Raw genomic sequence first — 18,541 nt, forward strand, 5'->3', positions numbered from 1 at the left:
CTGTATGAGACAAATGAGGGGAGCTGGTGCTGTACATCTGGAAATGTGTTCTGATCTGATCACAGCAGGAAGTAAGGGAAATACCAGTGAGTGTCCTTAGGAGGCCAGCCCCACCTCCATCTCTCTGGACAGCCCACAGGATGGTTCCATCCATCCATCCATCCATCCATCCATCCATCCATCCATCCATCCACCAGAAGAGATCAGGGGAGAGGGGACAAGCTCTGTCCCAGATCACAAGCGCCGGCTGGATCCTCTCCTGGGCGGAGACCTTGTCACACTGAAAATGCAGTTCATTCTTTCTTAAACAGTGGAATTAGATGCCCAGGGCTCAACACGTGGGGGAGAGGGATGTCAGATAACAATCACATGTCTCCTAGCCTCCTCCTTCTCCCATCAGAGAGTTCACTCATCATATGAAGTCCTGTCTTGTGTCAGCCAGGTCCCTAATTGGGGGCTCCATAGGCATATGAGTTAACAGACGGGCCCTTAATCAGAATTGCCTTCAGCTCCTCAAGACTCTCCCTCCCTACGAAGCTGTAGTTCCTAAGTTAGTTTAGATTATTGTCATTGGGGAAGAGTTCAAAAATGAGCATCAACATCTGATGTTGGGGGCCCAGGTTCCCGTAACAATCTTTTTAAACCATCCCTGGCAACACCCTCTCAGAGGGAGGATGTTTCTGACGTTCTGGAGGGTCTGTAAAGTAGGCCCCAGAAAGTTCTAACAGCATCGGACTCTCTTCATAATCCTGGTTTTCTCCTAATGGACCACCTTTCCCCATCCCCTGCCCCATTTCTTGCTGCGCCGCTGGGACCTCACTTTCTGGATCCCCTCTTCTTGTCTATGGGGTTCTAGCCCTGGGGGCCGTACCCACCGCTTCTCCAAAGGTGTTTTTCCTGAGGGCTTAGGGTTCTTCTATACCTTGTATAGGTATAGGTGTGTATATGTATAATATATATAACACATATGTATGTATTGTATAATACATATGTGTGTATGTGTGCATATATGTGTATGTGTATAGACACACAGACACCCACATATATAAATATAGCCAAGGGGTGACAGTCCCATTCTCCTAGGGTTCCTGACACCAACAATTTGGAGTCAGGAAGAACAATTTATAGAGTCCAGTCCCTTCATTTTACTAAGGAAACAGAGGCCCAGAAAAGGCAAGTGACATCTCCTCAGAATTCCACAGTAGTATGGAATTTGAACCCAGGTCCTGTCTTCACTGCCACCAGCAGCATTCTTTCCACCCAACAAGCAGCTTATTGATTCGTTCATCTCAATCAGGATTCAGGTCAGGAGGTGGGAGAATGTGGTATAGACATTTCAAAAGAGAGCCCGTACAGAGCCTGTAGAAACCATTCTAGGTTGGGAGTATCATCTAGGGGCATCCCAGGGCCTGCAATCACAAAGAAACCCTTAGGATCGAAATTGAAGGGAATCCCAGATGGGGGCTCGCGCTGGTGAACTGTAGCCGTGACAATGCCAAGGATGCCGCCTAGGCAGGCTGAGCCCTAACTACTCCAGGGGACGGTGGAACATTTGGTCTTCATCGGACCTTGCTGTGACCCTTTGATTTCCCAGGCCCTTCAGAGTGAAATGAGAATAATTAGTCATAATATATAATGTTGTAAGGTTTACGTGTTCCCTATGAATAAGGAATGTGACTATTTCTTACCTCTGGAAGAAACTGAGCCTCAGGGAGGTAGAAACAAGTTCAAAGTTATATGGTGAATGTGTCCAAGCAGTATTGTCTACTGGAAAGATGGAAGGGGCAGGGATCAAAGCCTGCATCTGCTACCAGCTCTTTAGCCTGGGGCGAGTCACTCCCTTTTCTAGGGAACTGGACTGATTTCAGTTCCAGAAACAGCAAGGCATTCAACCTCCCCATGAACACATTCAGCAATGGGAGATTCACTCTTTGTCAAGGTAGCTCATTGCACTGTTATAGCTATGTTATAGCTATGATTAAATTTTGCACTCATACAGGGCTCAAGTGTGCCTGACTCCCTATGTCATTCCTTCGTTGTTCCTAGTTCTGACCTTTGGAGATATGGATCTTCTGTCATGCGGGTAATTGGTGATGAGACTATTGGTGATGAGCTATCTTCCAGCTCCATCTCTATGATCTTACTATCCAAGTGGCTGAAAATCCCATGTCCTTGTCTAGCACAACCCATCCAGACTATGAATGTCCAGCAGGTCCAAGACAAGGAGCTTTAAAAAAAAAACAATCTTGAAGCATTAGAAATGTTAGAACACACAATGTCAGAGCTGGGAGGGCCCTTACAACACACGGTGCCAGAGCTAGGATGGGCCTTAGAACACAGAATGTCAGAGCTGGGAGAGCCCTTAGAATACAGAATGTCAGAGCTGGGAGGGCCCTTAGAACACACAATGTCAGAGCTGGGAGGTCCCTTAGAACACACAATGTCAGAGCTGGGATGGGCCTTAGAACGTAGAATGTCAGAGCTGCGAGGGACATTAATACAAACTATGTCAGAGCTGGGAGGGTACCTAGAACAGAGAATGTCAGAGCTGGAAGGGCCCTTACAACCCAGAATGTCAGGGCTGGTAGGGCCCTTAGATCATAGGATGTTAGAGCTGGGAAGGGCCTTAGAACACAGGATGTCGGAGCTGGGATGTGCCTTAGAATACAGAATGTCAGAGCTAGGAAGGCCCTTGGAATATGGAAGATCAGAGCTGAAAGGAACTTTAGAACACAGAACATGAATGTCAGATCTTTATAATTACCACGTGAGAAGGGGTAGGTCTGTGGCATGTTGACTCTTTTGGGGATCACAGAAGCACAAAATGATAGCAATCCAAGGAGCACTGGCCAGGTTAAACACATTAAAACTGTTGCTGGATTTGAGCATTTTGTTCCATCAGGTCAGTTTCTGCTCAAACTACTGCTGATCTAGAAATAATGGCCGCCCCTGCTGGCCAACGTGGCTGCTGAGCCCCATAGAGAATCCTCGGAGACCATGACAAGAAACTTCCCATTAATGGCTGGAAGCTTAGTGCCACCTTGTGGTCATTCTTCCACATAGCAAATAAAACTCAAGGCAGTGGCTTCAATAATACTTTTGCTTTCTCCACCACCTAGCTAGTATACAACTCTCATTTATTAATTAGCTGTTGAATTGTGATGGGTAAAATTAACTAACATGGACATACGGGAACTCACCAACCAATTCAGTGTTTTTAAAAACATGTGAATTAGAAAGAAGCAAAGGCAAATACTGAGTATTAGAAGCAGGTACCATGCTAAGCACTGCGAAAGATGAAAATGTGAATTAGCCCCCAAAGCCATGCACTTACTTTCTAACTAGAAAAAAGTGAGACTGGCGTCTAGTCCTTTAAACAGTGGCAGGAGTGCAAAAGTTCAGAATGTGTTGGGGCTAAGTGGCAGCAAAGGAGGAGGATTTTTTAAAAATTATATTGTATAAAACTTTTGTTGTTTGTCCTTTGCTCTCGAAGGGGACCAACGACATCAGGAGGGTGATGTCTTGACTTGCAAGTGAATTGAATTTAAGTGAGACAGGGCTTTGCAAAGTCACCAGCCTCACTCTCTACTCCAGAGCCATCTGGGTCCAGGGGCCAGATATAGATCAGGATGACTGGAGATGGCCCAGGATGCAGAGGGAGACCTTGGCTTTTTTAAGCTAAGGTCTTTCCCAGGTCTGTCTGACTAAGGCAATGCTCATTCAGTGATTAAGGCTAGGTAAGATTGTGGTTCTTGTTGTTTGTCCTTAAGTGAGGTAAAAAAAAAATCAATCTGGGAGGGGAAGACCCTCAGGATTTCTGGCCAAAACAGAATTAATTGCTATTTACTGAGCCAATCAGGGCTCAAACAATGACCAAGGGAGGCTTGGGGTGAGACCTACTGTTGGCTAATCAATGAAAGCGACATGTTTTTTAGGCATGGTCCTCTAAAAGAATCCAGCCACAAGATATTTTGTAAGGTTTCAGCAATCAAAATTTGTATTCCTACAATCTTTACAGCAAGTGTCTCTGATGAGGCCTCAATTCTCAAATATATAGAAAACTGAGTCAAATTTATAATACAAGCCATTCCCCAATTGATAAATGGTCAAAGGATATGAACAGGCAGTTTTCAGATGAAGATATCAAATCTATCTATGGACATATGAAAAAATGCTCTAAATCACTATTGATTAGAGAAATGAAAATTAAAACAACTCTGAGGTACCACCTCACACTTTTCAGATTGGCTAATATGACAAAAAAGGAAAATGATAAAGGTTGGATATGTGGGAAAATTGAACTGATCCAACCATTCTGGAGAACAATCTGGAACCATGCCCAAAGAGCAACCAAACTGCATACCCTTTGATCTAGCAATACCACTACATCTACATTCCAAAGAGCTCATTAAAAAGGGGAAAGGACACATATGTAAAAAAATATTTATAGCAGCCTTTATCATGGTGGCAAAATATTGGAAATTGAGGAGAATGGTTGAACAAGCTGCAGTATAGGAATGTAATGGAATACTATTGTGCAGTAAGAAATGATGAACAAGCAGTTTTCAGAAAAACCTGGAAAGACTTATACAAAATGATGCAAAGTGAAATAAGCAGAACCAGAAAAACATTGTATAGTTACTAGCAACATTGTGTGATGATCAACTATGAAGGACTCAGCTCTTAGCAACATAATGATCCAAGGACTCAGGAAGAAAAATGCACATCCAGATAAAGAACTAATGGACTGTGAATACAGATCGAAGATTACTTTTTTTCACTTATTCTTTTCGTGGTTTTTGCTTTCCTTTTGATGTTTCTTTTTTCACAACTGTGACTAATACAGAAATGTTTTACATGATAACACATGTATAACTTATATCAAATTGTCTACCATTTTAGGAAGAGGGGATGGGAGGGAAGAAGGAAAATTTAGAACTCAAAAATCTTGAAAGAACAAATGCTAAAAAAATTATTTTGGCTTGTTATCAGGGAAAAATACTATTTTTAAAAATGAAAATAAATTTATATTCCTTTGGGCAGAGCATCTACGGGTAAGAGGAGGAGGGAAGGAAGCAGAGAAGGAGCTGTGTTGCCCAACTAGAATTGGCCAGTTGGTCCCCAATGGGGCAGTTACTAGCACTCACAGATAGTTGTCTGTCCTTTGTTTTTTTTTTTTTATTTTTTCATTTTTAGTTTACAACATTCAGTGCCACAGGTTTTGGAGTTCCAAATTCTCTCCCTCCCTCCTCTCCTCCCCTCTCCCCACCCCAGACAGCATGTAACCCAATGTGAGTTCTACGTTTACTTTCATATTGAGCTTATTTACATAATAGTTCAGTTGTAAGGAAATATAATCAATGGAATGAATCATGAGAAGAGAAATGAAACCAAAATAGAAGGAAAAAAAAAAGCAAATAGTTTGCCTCAATCTGCATTCAGACTCCATAATTCTTTCTCTGGATGTGCATAGCTTTTTCCATCATGAGTTTTTTGGAGCCATCTTTGAACCTTGTATTGATGAGAGAAGTCAAGTCTATCCAAGTTAGTCCTTACAGAGACCGTGTGTCTGTAATAGTGTATAATGATCTCCGGGTTCTGCTCCCCTCACTTGGCATCAATTCATATAAGTCTTCCCAGGTTGTAATGAAGTCTGTGTGCTCCTCATTTCTTACAGCACAATAGTATTCCATTACATTCACACACCACAATTTGTTTAGCCATTCCCCAATTGATGGGCATCCCCTTGATTTCCAATTCTTTGCCACCACAAAGAGAGCTGTCCTTTGTTCTTGAAGAGGACCTCGACATCAGGAAGGTGATATCATGACTTCCAAGTAAACTGGATTTAAGTGAGGCAGGGCTGTGCAAATGCACCAGCCTCACTATCTCCTCCAGAGCCACCTGGGTCCAGTGGCCAGATGTAGATCAGAATAACTGGAGATGGCCCAGGAAGCAGGGGCCTTTTTAAGCTCTTTCTCAGGTCTCAATTTGACTGAGGCAACACCCATTCAGTGATTAAATGCTAAGTAAGATCTGAGACAAAAGATGGCCTAAGTTTGCCTTCACAAAAGAATCGGTCTGGGAGGGGAAGAACAGAAACAATCACTATTTACATTCTCTCTGAGCCATCAAAACTCAAACAGTGAGCAGAAGAGGCTTGGGCTGGAACCTACTATTGGCCAATCAGTGAGAGCCAGAGCGATTTGGGTTTAAGGCTCACTCAAGTAGCTCCATTTGAATCTCAATGGGCCTTACCAAAGCCTGGTTTTTCCAGAGTTCTATTTCAAGAATATCACATATAAGAGAACTAAAGAATCAGGCGATGGGGCAGGGACAATGAATGAAAGAGAAGGTAAAGCTGTTTAATTCTTACTTTGCTTTCATTTCCTCTGCCAAGAATGACCTTCGCACCAAAATTAAGAAGATAACTCAACAACGTGCTTTTGGTAAGTCATGGGGCCCAGACATGCTAAAAGAAGTGACGGACATGACAGCTAAGCCCGAAAATGACATCAGAAAGATCACAGTCAATGAGACAGGTATTACAGGAATGTGAAAGGGCAAATATCCCTATTTCTTTTCTTTCGTTATAATGACTTGTTTTATATACTTTCATTTTCTTCCAATATATCTTTTCTCCCATCTCTCCCAGAGGGCTAACCCACCCATCTATTTACTATACTATGCTAAGCACTGGGGTTTCCAAAAAAGACTTAAGATAAGCCCTGCCCTCAAGGAGCTCGGTCTAAAGGTGATAATAGAAATGTTATGTGCAAACATAACCCGATAAATTAGAGATAATCAGCCTGGAGAAAGCACTAGCATTAAAGAACTTCAGGAAAGGGCTCCAGTGTTGTAAGTAAACTGAAGTTAGAGAAAGAGGGCAGGCAAGGGAGACAGTCAGTAAAAATGCCTGGAGGCAGGAGATGGGCTGTATCGTTGGAAAAACATCAAGTAAGCCAGTGTCTCTGGATGAAGGAGTACAAGGAGGTTAGGGAAAGGAGGGCATGAGGTATAAGATGGTGTGGGGAAGAGGGGACTAGTTACGAAGCTCTGAATGGCAGAGATTTCATATTTGATCCCAGAGGTGACAGGAAGCCATTGGTATTATTAATGGGAGGTGGGGTAGCCTCAGTCTCAGGAGTGGTGACACGGTCAGAAGATTATTTTGACATCTGAACAAAGGATGGACTGGAGTGGTGGGCAACTCACTAAAACAAGAAGAAAAAGGAAAGCTGCCATCTTCTTTCCATGCATGGTATTGTGGTGACGCTTGTTCTTCATATAATCAAATAAATAAAATCCTGGGCCACATAGAAAGGCAGTGCTTCTATGATGATCAATCGTCATCCCCTGTACACTGAGGTCAGAGCATAGTTGTGTTTAGCCCTAGGGAACACAGTAAAAGTTGAGAAGGAACAACCAGGAGAGTAACAAACCTTGGGCCTGAGTCATATAAGAAGCAATGGAAATAAGTGGGAATGTGTAGTCAGAAGACAGTGGGGAGGGAGAAAAAGGGGCCACAGCCCATGGGGCTGACATCAGACATGCAAAAGGGCCAACAAGGAGCTATCAGACTTGCTCTCTTCGGTCCCAGAGAGCAAAACCAGGTAGTAGAGGCAGATTTAAGTCTGGTGTCAAGAAAAACTTCCCAATAGTGTGGAATTCGCTTCCCCCTCACCCCCGCCCCCTGCCCGTAGCAGATTTGATAACCAGCTGACTTGCCAGGTTCTGTTATTATAGCTGCTCTCGTCCCTTTGAATCTAAAAATTGTGGGATCTGCTGCCAGTGGAGGGGTTCAGAGTAGTGTCTTTCACTCATTTCTCTACTTGTCATACTTCAACACTGGACTGAGACCCTGAGTCAGGGACCAAGTCCTGCCTGTGCCACCAACTTTGGGCATTCTCTCCACTTTTGCGAACAAAAAAATATACAAATGCTCCCAGTGGTGACTTTCTGCAGTCCCTCTCTACTGACAAATTATATCCTAAGCGATCTCCCAGCTCTGACGCTGTTTGAAGATCAAGATTCTAACTAACATCCTATGTTTCACAGCTCTAACATTCTCTAAGGCTGGGGAACCCTTGGGTGCAGCCTTTTAATAACAAATCCTTTTATTAAGGAGACCTTAATAAATCCTATATCCTGACCTCCGTCAGAGGGTCAAACCCAAGGACCTAGAGGGCCACATGTGGCCTGGAGGCTGCAGGTTCCCTACCCCTGTTCTAGGCCTACAGAAGAATGCAGTTTTCTTAAGGGTTACTTAATCCTTTATGGAATTTGCACATGACATTTTACACATTCCAAGAGGCTTAAGTGTGCAAAGAAGTAAGTGACCCTCTGGATGACCTCCAGGTGACTTGATCATCCCAGCCTTCCACCTGGCCTTGGTTCCAACCCACCTCTCCCCACCCCACCTGGTGCTTAGCATTTCCAGCAATCTCATTCTAAGCCCAGGGAGACAATCTGTCTCCTCCAGAGCCTGGAAGGGATAGTCCCCTTTGCTCCCAGGTCACCTCCACCTTCTAGGCTGGTCGGCACAGAGGCAGAGTCAGGGAACCTGGATGAGATGAGGGTCTCTCCCAGCTCTGACTGGGTTCTTCATCTTTGTGTGCATGAACCCCTTTGGGAGTGTGATGAAGCTTAAAGACTGCCCAGAATGTTTGTAAATGCATACAATACCTAGAATTAGAAAGGAAACCAAATGATACTGAAACAGCACACAGACTACTGGACTTCTGATGAATGACAAAGCAAAGAGTCAGAAAGGAGTAAACAGTGATGTCATTTATTTAAAACATTTACTCCAAGAAATATATATATAAAAAAGACAAATTCCAGCACTAAACAAGGAAGCTTCTCTTGCCCACCCTAACCCTACTCCAGTCCACCCCCTGCATCCCAAGCCTCCTGGCAGCAGGCTCTAGGTGAGGAGGGAAAGGGGAGGGGACATCCACTTGAAAACATGATTTGTGATGGATCTCTGGTCACTTTCCATCTCTCTTCAGAGTCCCAAGACCCAGGAAAACAGAAGGCGTACAGGACATTTTGGTTTACTTTTTCCCCCAAACCCCTTGTTCTAAAAGGATATTTTTTGCTAATTAGGAAATTCTCATTCCACAATACAGAAACGGAAGGGGGCAGAGAAACAGACTCTCAAAAAAGGTCTTGTTATACCCCTCTCCCCACTTATCTTCTGGCTTCAGTCCCTTTGGCATCATGGGTATCATGACCAGAAATTAGCAGATTTACTTTGTATTTGCGCTCTTGGCAGATTCAAACAATGCCACCCCCCCCACCCCCACTTATCTATCTGCTGAGGATCTTTTAATCAGTAACCATTATGGGTTTCTGCTGAATGAATGTCCCTTCCTCCCCACCCCCATGCCCATAAGCCCAAATGAGCTCCCCAAAAATCCAACCTTGGTTTCTCAAAATCGGGACCCCCTGGTGAACATGCGACAAAGATGCAAGGTTCATCCCACCCAGATAAAGACTTGTATTGGGGTCCCATACGTACGACCAATTACCAAGGTCAGGAGCACATCCAGGGAATGAGGTTCTCAAGAAGGCAGAATTTATCAGAAGTGCTCTAGCCCCAAAAAATCTCCCCTGGTCAACTTGTAACAAAAGAAGTTCATGGGGATGCATTTATAAAGCCGGCTCTTACTCGGAGGAGAAAAAGATTTTTCTGTGGCATGTGTCTATGCTATCATAGGATTCCCCCCCCCTCCCCTGGCCGTTTATCCTACTTAGGAAGGCCAAACTTTTTCACCCAACAAAGGGAGAAATCCTTTTACAAAATGCCCAGACAAGGTGGCAAAGGGAAAAAAACAAGACCACTGGATGAGGATACATTTTTGGCATTTTTAAAATTTTAAGAGAACCTACAACTGGTAACAGCATAGAAAAGACCCCCGGACAATTTGCTTTCCCAACGTTATGAACTCCACCTCCATCTTTGCCCACTTCAGCACACTGGACAGAACCTCGCTTAAACACCTGTACTCACCCCTTAGCTCAGCTCTGACATCTGAGCAGGAGGAAGGCTTTCTATTTCAATTGGGTGGGACTGAAACAGGGGTCTGTAGAAAGGCACCACTTTTTTTTTCCCCTCCCAACATGGGACAACAGGGTCTGGCAAGAAAAGGAAACCTGAGGCCAGTAGGCAGGTGACAAGCAAACACTCCTGCTTGGACTTGCTGGAAAGGTTTTCAGCCATTGGCACCATTTGGAGCTAAGCAAAATCTACCTCAGATTGCTGGGTCCCGGGGCTCAGTCTGGACTGTTCAGAAACAACAAAAAAGAGGGCACAGAAAATTCATGCCCAGATTCACTGACAAAGGCACAAAGGCTCGACCCATCATTAATCGATTCCTTCTGCACCACCAACAGATCAATCTCTGAGGATAAGTATTTGCAACCAGGCCTTGATCACCAAGGGATCCCATAAAGCTGAAACTTGAAAGGGGAAAGAAAAGCCCTCTGTCTCTCAGACAGACAGACAGACCATCCCTGCTTCAAAAGGATAATTCATGCTCCATGGGGAAATCTCTTGGGAGGAGGGGGGAAGGAGACTTTAAGTCTGACATATAAGTCTGTCCTTATTCATTGGTTTTGATCAGAAGTAAAGACAAGGGACAAACAGAGATACACAGATCTTAAAAGGTCCCCATTATAAAACTAAAGCAAATTAAAAAAAAAAAACCAAAAACACAAAAAATCCCCAAAGATGGGCCAAAGGAGAACAGAGAGCTGGCTAAGGGGATGCATGGTCTGACCAGTTCCCCTTGACTCTTAAGAGAGTCAGGAACAGAAGCTGGAAAAGAGCAACACTGGAAACCTTTTACACAAAGACACTTATTCCCAAGGACAAAGTCTGACCTTGGATGAAATGTTTTCACTGAGTCACCTTGACCTCCACAGATGAGGAAATAATCCTCACCAACCAGATATTCTATCCCCCATCTTCATCACACAAGGAAGAAGTGACTCTTGGAAAAATAAAAATAAAAAAAGGAAACAAAAATATGTATATAAATGGACAAAAAGCAACACTTCCCCTCCCCTTCCCACCCAAGGCAAACCGACAAATCAAAATAAACCCAAACCAAGGCTCAAAGGTTCCTGCCATTTTCATAGGAATGCTAACTCGTCAACTACGAGCAAATATTTTAATTAACATTTGGGGTAGGGGAAGGGAGCGAGAAACGCTTTGGAAATCGTACAGTAAAAAGGTAGTAAACGTTGAATTTGCTTATAAAACGGAACCTCAGGAAGACTAACAAATAGGAGCTTCGGGCCACCTTTTCACTGTGTCATCTCTTCTCATCCGCCTTCTTTGTGTCCCAGTGCACATTGGAAATGACAGCTGCCTGGAGCGGCCTGGAGAGCCCTCCAGCAGCCTCGCTGCCCCTGGCATCAGGAGAGGGTGCGCGGATTATACTCAGGGAGTTTTTTTAGCTTTTCTTTTTCAGTCTCGCTCTCATCCCTTGCGATCACCAAGGAGTGTGAGTAGCCCATGGCAACCTGCGAGAAGGAATTGAATCACCATGAGCACAGAATGCTGACAACACCAAGGTAGGCAGGTCTTTGGTTTCCTCTGGGAGGGGCTTTTAAAACTTGAGCTGTATCCCAGGTTTGCCCAGACTATCATCTATGGTTGAGTACAGACAGCTATCACAAGGGAAAATACAGACTTTTTGTTTCTTTAGGTGCTTTGTAAATTCCAAAGCCCATGAGTCAGAGGAGCTCCAAGGAAGGTTTTAAAAAGCCTAATTAGAGAATCAGAGTTGAATTTGGAGATCCAAAGACCTGGGTTCAAACCCCCTGCTCTGCCTCTGACCTCGAGCCAAGTCTTCTGGCCCTGAATCTCTTTATCCTTAAAATGCAGAGGGTTGGAATAGATGTTAGATGTAGAGCTAGCTGAAAGGGGTTCAGAGGGCATCTGAAGCCCAGAGAAGTCCCAAGTAGCTGAGCTGGGACGTGCTCCAATAACACCTAAGCACTGTTCTATACGCCACTGCCTCCCACGATCACCTTAAGGTCCCTTTTCCCATTTCTACATGTGATCCAAAGGCCAACTGTAGATAAAACCCTGGGTAAAAATCTGCTCCCATGGATATAATGACATTAGATGGGACTTCCAGCTTTACAAAGCAAGTTTGTTTACTCTCAAAACCTGTAAAGTAGGCAGCTCACTAGGGTCAATGCAGGTCATAGGTTAGTAGCCTTGGAAATAGAAGAGACTTCAGAAGCCAACTAGTTTGACCTCTTCCCCACCCCCTGTCCCCAAAAGAGAGGACCAAGGTGAGTGATCTGCTCAAGGGTACACTGGAGGTTATTGTTACTGGTGGAAGTTGAGACTCATTTGACTCCAAATGCAGCAACCTTCCCACTGTCCCATCATCTATTTTTATGGATATGTCAACTGAGACTTGGGGAGGTTGAGAGATTTGCTGAATTAGAATCCCAGCCACCTCATCCACTTACTGCCTACTGCTGGGAGACCTTGCATCTTGTGACCCTGTCTTTAGTGTTCTTTCCACTGTCAAATGCAGCTGGTTTGAGAGCTGGCCTCAAGGAGGTTTAAAGATTTAAAGGGAGAAGGCAGAGGGACTTTAGAGATCACCTAGCATATCTCTCACTCCCACATTTTACAGATGAAGAAACTGAGGCCCATAGATTGAAATGACAGAAAGTAAGGAGTAGAGCCAGGATCTGATCCCATATCCCTACTGCCTTCAAGCACTGTCAGGAATTCAATTTGGGAAGTCAGAAAACCTATACATCAAGTCTTAGCTCTGGAGCTGGAAGGCCCCTTAGAGGTCATCTAATCTACCTTCTTCCATTTTAGAGATTCAGAAATGCTCAGTTAGCTCAGGCCCTTCCCCAAGCTTGAAGCCAGGCTATGCCACTTGCTACCTCTGAGACTTGGGGTAAATAAATGTTTTAATCTCCCTGGGCCTTGGTTTCCTGATCTGTAAAATAAACGGGTTGGACTGGATCTAAGGCCCTTCCAGATCTCCAGGTATGATGCATGTGAGATATGTGGGGAATAATGAGTTCTCATGTAAATCAGAGCACATCCCACCCCCCACCCCCCAAACCCAGAAACTTTCTTGTAAGAATCAACTTCCGGCATCCACCCCCTGCTCATCTCAAACCTCACCAGGTGGCCAAAGAAGGAAATCACAGATGGAGGGAGAGAGAACGAATGCTTACAGGCACCTCCCCGTCTGTGCGGATGGAGCAGGGACACAATGATCCGCCCCTCCCTCCCCTTGTCTGCGTGCCCAACAACTCTCAGATCAAATTCACCCTGTCCCAGTCAGGGCTCATCTGCACCCGGCTCTGCCAGGCTGGTTAATATCACAGCCTAAGGACGGGCCTCCCCATCTGCCCCATGCTTCCTTCGTTCCACTGAGTGCCTGCACCAATGGTGCGCACATTAAAGCTGGGCCCTGAGTGGCAGAGAAGAGGGAAGGCGGAGGGACAAATGCGTTCTGCCAGTTGGAGCAAACGAATGCTGTTTGGGGGAGGCCCCTACCCTCCTGTTCACATGAGCCAAAGTTTTCTCTTCCCACAAGGGCTCAGGCAAAACCAGCTACTGTGACACTTCAGGATCAGGAAATCCCGATCATGATCATGGAGACAGAGGAGAGTGAAAGGGGACCACTAAGTCACTTGGGTCCAACCTGCTTTCTTACACAAATGGGAACCCAGGATTTAAACTTGGGTCTTCTAGCATCAAATCCAGACTTTCCCCCATTAAGAGTCAAGTAAATTCATCAGAGCATAAATAATTTAGAGCTTGAAAGGACCTTTGAGTCTATCAAGCCCAATGAGGAAAAACAAGGTCAAGACTAGCAAAGTGACTCAGGACCATGGCTGGAGAGCTCAGAGGGAACCCTGAGGGCATCTTGTACAACCACCCCTAAATTGGAGAAGGAAGTGACTTAACTGAAATGACTTCCAGGGTCACATAAGAGAGCATCTTGAGATGCGATCTGAACTCAGTTCTCAGTTTCTAGTCCAGTGCCCAATCCATGATAGAAAATGAACAATGGGTGATGAGAACAGGCCTATCTCTGCAAAATCTCTAGTACAACCACATCCCCCAGGAGCCACTCTTTCCACTCTGGTGCTAGTATGTATGCTTTCCCATGATCCATCCTCTCAGGAGCATCAATTTTAAAAGCACAGGCGATGCGTACTAGCCCCAACTCTGTTAGAAACTGCAAAGACAGCAAAGACACTGGGGCCTGCCTTCAAGGAGCTTCCATCCGGGGACTCCCCCCCCCTCAACCTTCTGCTCACCTGCTCTGTGTAAATGCCATCCAAGGTTTTCACTTCTTGGGCTGCGGTGGAAGACTTGGGCTTGTGATCACCGTAGCCCTGGAGAAGCAGAAAGGACAACGGAGAGAATCTGTGAGTGTGAGCAAACTCTGGGCCAAGCTTCTAGAAGGCTGCCCTTGCCAAAGCTCTGTGGGAAGGCCCCTCGGACGCACGGACACAAGGAACAGCCAATAGTCTGGAGAGCTCTCCTTACCACAGCCTCCTAAGTCTCAAGTATTTTTACCCCACACTTTGTGGAAAGGTAAGAAGGCACAGGACCGAGGAGTCTGGGTTCTAGTTCTACTCTGACATTTGGGAGTCTGTGCCACTCATCACTTGAACCCCTTGAGGATCCCTTCCTCCTCTGTCAAGGGAAGAGACAATCCTGGCATAATTAGTCTGCAAAGGGTGTTGTGGGGCAAGGATTCTTGTAAGCCCTGCAGCGTGAGCTTACTGGTATAATATCCTAACAACTATATCTTCAATACAAATGTGATTCAGACGAGGGATCCCCAAGCTTCACCAAACTGATGGCCAAAGGGGACCATGATGCAGAAAATGTGAAGAGCTCCAGCTTTGGAGAGAGGCCAAGGGAGCTACTGAAACGTGGGCAAGTTGGGGCAGCCAGGTGGCACAGTGAATAGAGCACCAGCCCTGGAGTCAGGAGGACCTGAGTTCAAATCTGGTCTCAGACACTTGACACTTACTAGCTGTGTGACCTTGGGCAAGTCACTTAACCCCAATTGCCTTGCCTTCTCCCCCTCCAAAAAAATAAAATAGAAAAAAAATTAAAAAAAAAAAAAAAGAAAAGTGGGTAATTTACTTCTGATATACCTAAAACCACAGCCAGGCAATGTCAGAGTGCAGACAGGAACCCATGCCTCCCGACTCCCAGGCCGACTTATTAGGCCACAATGCAAATCCTTACCCCACCATAACTAGACAATTGGTGATGAATTCTTAAATAGAAAAATTCTAGGATGTCAAAATGACTTAAGTACTTGAGTAAAGGGGAAGTGTTGGGTGGGGGAGAGGCCCTGTAGATACAGGCTAAATTATGACAACTGATAGCCTTTTGCCCCCTAATACTTAGAAAAGTAAGCCCAATGTGTATCTTATGGCCCGGAACCAAAAAATCTGGGTTTACAGGGGCCAGGTTCAAGCTTGGGGGTATCTCACAAATTACCCTGACTCATCCCTCCCCGCCTTCCCAGAATTAACCCTGCAGACAACTGAATTTACCATATATTCAAGTTTATACAGAAAAAGTCAAAGGACCATCAGCTGCTATGCAAGCACACAGGTCTGAGGGATACACTGGATATAGGAGGCATCCAACCCCCCGTACCCTCCCCTTCCTTCAGAGTACTTCCCAACATCAACCCTGTGAATGTTTTTGTCCTTTTCTGGCCTGCCTCCCTCCCTCCAGCTGTCTGTCTCTAGCTCTCTCCCTCTCTCATATTAAGTCCCACCTCTGCCCCAGCCCATTCCCAACACACACCTCAATTCTAACATTTAGAAACGTGCCCAAAGGTAATTCAGATAGAGTAACACCTACAGTCTTCATGGACATACTATCTTTCTTCAAAGAAATTCTAAGAGCTTGTGGACGTTATATCAAATCTCACTGGTTTGAGCTGGTAATTCTCAACCCTGATCTTTTCCTTCTAGTCCCCACTTCATCTAACAGCTAATTCACTTTATGTTATGCTAATCCTATACCCACTCCATCTGGGTTTCCCAACCTCCCTGCCCAGCCCTGCTCCTGAATTCCACCCAGGGAGGAGCTTTGTCATCCAATCTCTGTATCTCTCCCCAGGGCCTAGAGCACTGTTCACAGAGAAAAGAGCTACATTAAAGCAGCATTCACTCTTCTGAACCGAGAGGCTCATTTAACCTGCAGAAGTCAGGACGTGAACAGCATTGAAAGGGCGCCTACAATCCAAATGACACCTCTATGAAGCTCCCATGATGTGTATGCAGGGACCGGGGCCTGGCACTGGAGACAGAGAAATGAACCGGGAAGGAATGAGGTCTCTGCCCCTAGAAATAGATGCTGCGATCTAATGGAGCACATCCATACAAGCAGGGGCGACAGAGTCTGACAGAGCGTCGGGGGAAGGTCAGAATGGAGAACAGAGAAGGTCCAAGGCCAAAGAGAAGCCCAGGGGCTAACAGCCAGAAAGTTCTTATGAGATCAAAGGGCTAGAACTGCACAGAAAGGAAAGAAAGCAAGGCTTATCAAGTACCTGCTGCATGCCAAACACTGTTAAGCACGTCACAGCCAACCTGGGAGGTAGGGGTGATTTTTATACGCATTTTGCTGATGAGGAAACTGAGGCTAACAGAGGATAAGTGACTTGCCCAGGGTCACACATCCAAGAACTGGCAGAGGCTAGATTCAAACTCAATTCTTCTTCACTCCAGGCCTAACACTCTACCCACTGAGCCACCCAGCTGCCTAGAAGAGACCTTTATAGAAACCAGAGTCCAACCCCTAAATTTGGCAGAAGAAAATGGAGGCTCAAGCAGGTTAGGTGATCTGCCAACACACAGTGAATATCAGAGGTGAGATCTGAACCCAGGTCCAAACCTGACACAGTCACAGGGTATCTGCATAAGGTGTGTAGGAAGGAGAGGGCAAAAAAGAGAAAGACAGAGAGGAAGAAGAGAGGAGAGAGAGGAAGGAGAGAGAGAAGAAAGAAGAGACAGAAAGAAAAGAGACAAACAGAGAGAGGTAGAGACAGACACAGAGGAGAGAGAGAAACACGAACAGAAGGAAGGCCAGAAGGACAGATAAAAAAGACAAACAGAACAGTGAGTTATTCTATAGTGAACTTTATAGTAGAGATTTGCAGTTTCATGTACAAGCTCTTCCTTCTATTCCATAATATATGTGGAAGTGCTCTATTTTATCTGGCATCTCTTAAGCTTAGATTTTTTTTTTAAATTTTTTTAAATTAAGGGTAAAAATTTTTTTAAATTAAGGTTCAGAAAGGGCATGGTTCTGGAGCATGCTTCCTGGGAGGGGTGGGATTGTGAGCCATATTTTGAGGAAGATCAAACAGAGATTGTTGGGTTTGGAGCTGAAAGACTGTGAAGGAGAATGTGGCCTTGGGCAGAAATGCCCACGGATAGCAAAAAGATTAGCAGACTGGAAGCAAGGATCTGGATAGAAAAGTAACAAAAAATGAGGCTGGGAGAGCTGGGGAGGGCAGTGGATAGACAGTAGGATCTCAAAGTCAGGATCTGGCGTTGGACACAATAAGCATGATGGAATCACTCCATGTTCCTGAGCAGACCACAGGGAGAAGGAGGGGTCTAGAAGATCCCTGTTTGGGGGAAGGAGAAAATCTAGAAAATGACTGAGAATGACTCAAGTACTGAGGCCCTCTTAATGCAGCCCACTTCCTATCCACACAAAAACATCCAATTGAACGAAGAATACATATTGACTGGACTATGACATGGAGGTGGGTGGCCATCATCAGTGTGGTTCTGTATCCTAGAGAGGCATATACACACAGCAAGATAACCATGGAGATGCACGTGTGTACAATGTTAATCGACATCTCTAGATAGATGCAGATTACAACTAGATGTAGAGGGCACATAATATGCATGGCTATATCTATTAGACAGTCATAGCAAACAGACAGCCAGCTAGGCAAGCCATCAAGGGAAACAGAATTAATTTGGAAGTTAAACACCCAATGACACCCATCAACTTCTTGCCCCCAAACCCATCTTTTTAACACCACAGTTTTCTGTTTGCGCTCTATATTTGTGCATCAGGAAACCCCATAATCTTGGGGGTGGAGGGAGGCGGGAGGATCACAACAGCACATCCGTACAAGGCAATGAAAGAAGGGTGGGCATTCTCAGGATGTGGGTGCTCTCCCACCCGTCCTCACCAGCATGGAAGACGAGGCCTCACAGACCTCCCCATTAAGGGTCTCCATGACCAGAACAGGAGGCTGTGAGAGGGAGGGCCAAGAGACTGCTCAGATTCCATACAGGATTAAAGAGACCAAAGAGAGACCCTCCAAAGGCAGAGGGCAGTGCCTCGGATGGGCAGTCATAGGATAACATTAAGAGTGAGACCTTAAAGGGCATCTATTCCACTCTGCCCCACCCCCCAAGCAATGAGAAAACCGAGCCCCAGAGCTGTGAAGTGGTTTCTCCAGTGACCCGGAGCTGG

The 18,541-nt window shown here is 45.2% G+C and overlaps 1 protein-coding gene across 1 annotated transcript in view; it reads right to left on the reverse strand.

Moving 5' to 3' along the window:
• Positions 1-8,775: 8,775 nt before the first annotated feature.
• Positions 8,776-18,541, reverse strand: part of RCC2 (regulator of chromosome condensation 2) — a 55,414-nt gene continuing 45,648 nt past the window's right edge. Inside the window, exons 13-14 of the mRNA XM_036742632.1 lie at positions 14,323-14,400; positions 8,776-11,532 (exon numbers count right to left, since the gene is read on the reverse strand). Of these exons, the coding sequence (XP_036598527.1) occupies positions 11,425-11,532; positions 14,323-14,400 (186 nt within the window). The 3' untranslated portion in view covers positions 8,776-11,424. The remainder of the gene's footprint in view (positions 11,533-14,322; positions 14,401-18,541) is intronic.

The sequence above is a fragment of the Trichosurus vulpecula genome, chromosome 2 (genome assembly GCF_011100635.1).
Source record: "Trichosurus vulpecula isolate mTriVul1 chromosome 2, mTriVul1.pri, whole genome shotgun sequence".
Lineage (NCBI taxonomy): Eukaryota > Metazoa > Chordata > Mammalia > Diprotodontia > Phalangeridae > Trichosurus > Trichosurus vulpecula.